The sequence below is a fragment of the Primulina huaijiensis genome, chromosome 13 (genome assembly GCF_012295235.1).
Source record: "Primulina huaijiensis isolate GDHJ02 chromosome 13, ASM1229523v2, whole genome shotgun sequence".
Taxonomy (NCBI): Eukaryota; Viridiplantae; Streptophyta; class Magnoliopsida; order Lamiales; family Gesneriaceae; genus Primulina; species Primulina huaijiensis.
In genome coordinates, this window is record NC_133318.1 from 5546042 (window position 1) to 5551461 (window position 5420).

General features: G+C 33.5%; 1 protein-coding gene across 1 annotated transcript; it reads left to right on the plus strand.

Annotated features, from left to right (window-relative positions):
* The first annotated feature begins 251 nt into the window (after positions 1 to 251).
* LOC140991734 (E2F transcription factor-like E2FE) lies at positions 252 to 3463 on the plus strand. The gene is made up of 11 exons (XM_073461861.1): positions 252 to 575; positions 750 to 817; positions 947 to 999; positions 1114 to 1191; positions 1294 to 1347; positions 1599 to 1707; positions 1822 to 1892; positions 1981 to 2056; positions 2149 to 2210; positions 2367 to 2751; positions 3056 to 3463. The coding sequence occupies exons 1-11, from the start codon at positions 406 to 408 to the stop codon at positions 3145 to 3147; spliced, it is 1218 nt and encodes a 405-aa protein (XP_073317962.1). The 5' UTR covers positions 252 to 405; the 3' UTR covers positions 3148 to 3463.
* The last annotated feature ends 1957 nt before the right edge of the window (positions 3464 to 5420 follow it).

A 5420-nucleotide genomic window follows, 5' to 3' on the forward strand; every position in this document is an offset into this window, starting at 1 on the left:
TCTCAATTCCAAATATCATTTTACGATACACATATAAATAATATTAAATATAAGATTGAATTCTTGCCACAATTTTAATAACGACAAATTGCAATATTTACTATGTTGTTACTAAAGAAGAAGAGTGACCGATTCCCCGCAAATCACCCAACCAGATGCGAATTTCCACGATTGTCCCCCCGCAGTAGAACACAGACACGCTCCAGTGAGGTCAAAACAGTAATGTCGGCATAACCGGCGCGTCTCAGAATCCAAAAATAATGTTCAAATTCCCGCTGTTTTTGCATGGCCCATTTTCAAACATTCGAATTCCCTCCCCCAAATCGACAAATTCTCGCGATCGAATTTCGCTTTACAAACCCTTTTTAACTGTCTCCAAGCACACGCAATGATACGCCCCACTGTATGTGTTTTGGTCGTATATACATCTGTGTTATTGCTTACAGATTGATATACTTGTTTGAAGAGATTTACATGGCTTTACCCGAGTTCCATGCAGCGGGAGCCATCGATTCTGGATCTAAAGATGTGCCATATTGCCGCAAACAGAAATCTCTGGGTCTCTTATGCTCCAAGTAATTTTTTTTTTTTTTGTCTTTCATCTTAAATCAAGGACCCACTCTAGTTATTTCTTTCGATTTCGTGTGTTTGTGGGTTTATTTAATTCGCTGAAACTTCAAGTTCATACTTCTGTGCACGAGCTGCGGTTTGGAAAATTTGTGGGTTGACTTTGTTTTTTATTTGTTCAGTTTCCTGAGCTTGTATAATAGAGATGGTATCGAAACAATTGGACTCGACGATGCAGCTTCACGACTTGGTATGAATCGGCAAGGCACCCATTGAAATTTAATTGAGTATGGTTTTAATGAGCTTCTGTACGAAGTTTACATTCCTGAAAACATTGCTTGGTAATCTATATCTGGGATTTCCTTTAATTTTGTTGCAGGGGTGGAAAGGCGACGAATTTATGATATCGTGAACGTTTTGGAAAGCGTTGGCGTAAGATGTTTTAGGATTTGAACCTCTTCATAATTTAATGAACTGTTGGGAATTCAAGTACATGGGATTTTAATTTAGACCTGAAAATTAGCATTCTGCGTTTCTTTGTCTCAGATTCTTGCACGGAAGGCCAAGAATCGCTATACTTGGAAAGGGTATGGGGCAATCCCTAAGACTCTGGAAGACCTAAAAGTAAATAACATTTTTTTCTCACTGATTTGTGCTTTCTTTGAGGCTTGGCTGAATTTGTAGACTTTATATGTTCACGATCGTTAATATTTTCTCACCCTGCAGAAAGAGGGCTTAAAGGAGAATGGTTGTGCAGTTGAAACAAGTTGCTCTGAGAAAGTATTATGCTCCTATCTAATGATTTCTTTGCCTATTTCTTGATTGAAAGTTCTAATTTGAATAATTCTTGTTATGTGGTCGTGGACAGATCCAAATGAAATGAAAGTTTTTCTTTTCTTTTACATAAAGCACAATGATGTTTTTTCTAAAAAAAAAAAAAGAACCATGATGTTTTCTCACAACTAAATTCTTAGGTGTCATCAGATTGCAGGATTCTTCATCATCTTATTTGACATTATTCTTTTCCTTAGACTTCGGATGATGAAGACGACGAGATGTGCTCAGATTTGAACAACTCAAGTCAAACTGAAAAATCGGACTCTAATTCTGTTCCTAAATGTTCTTTGTCAAACAGATCTGGTAATTAATCTTGGTCATTTACTCATTGTTCAATGTCCAATATGGATTGCGGCTGATTCTTAACCTTGGACATTGCAAGCGTTTAATCGTTGATTTATTTATTTCCATATTTAGGTGAAAATAGAAAAGAGAAGTCTCTTGGGCTTCTGACGCGGAATTTTGTTAAGCTTTTCCTTTGCACTGATGTGAGATAATGTTTAAATTCATCGCAATTGTTGGTTATTCTATTCGTAATCTTCACAGTTTTATAATGTTACGTTGGTTGTTCATTAGATGGATATGATTTCTCTTGATGATGCTGCAAAACTACTACTTGGGGATGGAAAACGCAATTCAGTGACTACAAGAAGTAATGTACCTTCATTTTTGTTATGTTATTGCTGAAATTAAATATGCAGGACCGGACCCGTTTGGTTAACGTTTACTTTTGCAACTCTGCAGCAAAGGTTAGAAGACTGTACGATATAGCTAATGTTCTGTCTTCCATGAATTTTATTGAGAAGGTGAGGCATCTTATTGAGTGATAGTTTTATAAAACCAGAACTGTTGTACAGAACTTCCATCTTTTATTCTCATCAATAAACTTTTGCATGAAAATGCTTAAAAAGATTAAAATGTATTTGACTCTAGCTCTAATCTATCTCTTGAATGATGTTCAGACTCATCATCCTTTAACAAGGAAACCTGCTTTCAGATGGTTGGGGCTGAATGGAAAACCTGATAAAGAAAATGTGGATTCCTTGGTTTTGAGTGAGTCCAAGAAGAGGGTTTTTGGAACTGACCTTACTAATGCTACTATTAAGAGGTTCAAGGTGGATGGGGATGCATCCCATTTCCTCAAACCACATATACCTATTCAAATTAAACAGGAGAATTTAGATAATGACGTTGGAAGGACAAAAACAGGAGGCAAGAATTACCAGTTCGGTCCTTTTGCTCCTGCAAATGTGCACAAGGTTGGAACTTCTCAAGATGAAAAAGAAAAACAGGTCATAGATTGGGAAAGTCTAGCCTCCACTTATCGGCCTCAGTATCATAATCAAGGTACTTTACACAATTGATTTCAGTAACATTAAAAGAGCTACCATCAATTGATTATTTGTCTAGTTCAATGGTCAAATTACATAAACCATTTCTTGTCTATGCATATACATGTGGGAAAGAAGAAAAAACCTTCCATTCGTTAACCACACTTAATAAATGGAGTCTCCTCATTAAGTGGATTCACAACAGAAGAATGCAGTGCAAGCACATATACACCACTATTATAACACATGCTCAATAATTTTCCCTAATGCTGTCCCAAATTTTGCTTACTAGAAACTTGTTTCGTTGCTGTTTTTCTCAGCTTTAAAAGATATGTTCTCGCACTATGTCGAAGCATGGAAATCATGGTACTCTGAAGTCGCTGGCAAGAACCATATACAACTACTGTCCTAACACCCTAGTTTCTACTCAAATAGCAGTGGTATAATTCACTTCGTGAGAACGAAGGTACATTTGTTGACTTAGAGTAAATGACTCCTGATGAAGAATGCATGTACACAATGAACTCGGCTACCTCGCAGGAATCGCGTATCAGTAACGAACAATTGTGCAACTTTATTCACCTCAATTCATTTCTTGATTTTATCGTGATAGACTCTAGGATCTGCGTTGGCATCGTTGATCCTTCTCAAATTTGAGTATCCATGTACATTGACTGAAAGTTTGTATTAGTTGCTATCCTTAATATCAACCAGTAACTTGCATCGTTTGGGATTTTTTTTTCAACAATGAAATATTTCTTGGATAGAAAAAGTTTCTTTAGCTTTCAACAGATCAAAGTTGAATAACTAGTAAAGGCAGATAAAAATCGAATCATTAAAAAGTCAGGCAAAAGTTAATTCTACTATCGGATGTGATAATGTTAGTTTTGTACTTCTTGTTGAATTAATTATAGTATTGTAATTATGTTACGTAGATGAATTTTAGTCATTTTTGTCAAAATTATATAATTAAATGTTTAATATTATTGTTAATTTAATAAATCATGTTAACTATAAAAATTTAACGATAATATTGATAATTTAATTACATGATTTTTTGGATGAAGACTAAAATTCAAGTCAGAACATAGTAATAGAACTATAATTGATTTAATAAAATTTACAAGATTAAAAATGTCCGCGCATCAATAAATATGTACTAAAATTGACATTTCACCAAAAAGTTACAAACAAATTCCATTTTTTGAGGGAAAAATTCCTTCTGAAAATTCATTTAATTCCTAACAGGAGAATGATAAAACTGAAAAGTTCGATTTCGGAAAACCTGGATTTTATTTTATCCGACTGGTTTTGTACGATTAAACTGTTCAAAATTTGAAAGTTATCGATAATATCTTGATTACACCAATAATATCTCAATTGCCACAGTATGCAAACTGCACTGGGAAGTAAGAAGATTTCATGTAAGCCGGCTGTAATTACATGCACAGATTGTCACAATACATTATACGGTGGACATTGTATTGCCATCGACGAAAGCAAAAAACTAAGAGACAAATGGAACTTTAGAATTAAGATTTCGTAACGAAGATACTGAGAATACTAGTCATGAGACAATCTATCCATTTTCCACACATTCTTCCCGTCGATCACCTCAGAGAGTAACACAACCTAAAAACATTATAATATATGGTTATTATTTATATAAAAAGAACCAATGTTTGAGAATTGTGAGTTATTTTTTAAGTCTTTCATTAATTAATGAATTTTAATTAAGTATTAATATTTATTCAAAATATATANATATATAATAATCTATTCATCCTATCTATTAATTGTATGCTTGTTTTTTTCTCTTTTTTAAATCTAATATTGTCTCGTGTATTGTTTTCTAACTAATATATTATATTATGTATTATAATAAAATTTACTATATTGCATTTAATATTTTATCACTACGTTATATAAGTTTTGCAAATAAATTTAAGAAAAATACACTCCAAACAATTGTATACATGATTATTTCCAGCGATCCAATCTTGACGCAAATTTCGTTCAGATCTCTAGTTCGATCTATACTAAGAATCTATTCTGTGATCGTGGACTTGATTAGACGATTGAAAAAAAGAGGAGATCCATTCATAGGAATTTACAACAAGGGCTATATCCATTTAAAAGTCGGAATAGTTAGATCCAACATTGAATACGCAAGGTTAAATAAGATCTAAATACCCTATGAATAGTTTAAATCATATGACACCCAAGGAATGTTTTGAATGTCAAAACTAATATTTTAAAATTTCTATTGTATCTTGAGTGTAAGAAAACGGTATATGACTAGTGGTATCAGAGCCAAGTCTATTGTCTATCATATGATTTGTTCTTTAAATCTTGTTGAGTTAATTTATTTCTAATCGAATTTGAAATTCCAGAAAAATTGAGTTAACTAATGTCTAACTTCATTTGAAATTTCAGAAAACAAATACCCCTAAAAAATTGCATTTCTTTTTTAAAAAAATTTTATTACTGCTCGGAACTATTCCGGGTAGCCCTGCAATTTAAGGCAACGACGTATGTCCATAACAATTTTTATTTTAAAAAATAAAAAAATTATTTTAACTGTTCAGAATAGTTCTGGGTAGCGTGCCAACGGGCATGCACTGCCCGTTTTGGGCAGCGCTGCCTAGGGCTGGCAATATGCTGCCTGACCAGTTTTTATTTAAT

Excerpts from the sequence above, each read along its gene's own strand:
- LOC140991734 (XM_073461861.1), top strand. The coding sequence starts at position 406 with ATGTGTTTTGGTCGTATATACATCTGTGTTATTGCTTACAGATTGATA. Across the intron at positions 576-749 it reads CTGGGTCTCTTATGCTCCAA|TTTCCTGAGCTTGTATAATA; the intron begins GTAATTTTTTTT and ends TTATTTGTTCAG. Across the intron at positions 1,893-1,980 it reads AGCTTTTCCTTTGCACTGAT|ATGGATATGATTTCTCTTGA; the intron begins GTGAGATAATGT and ends GTTGTTCATTAG.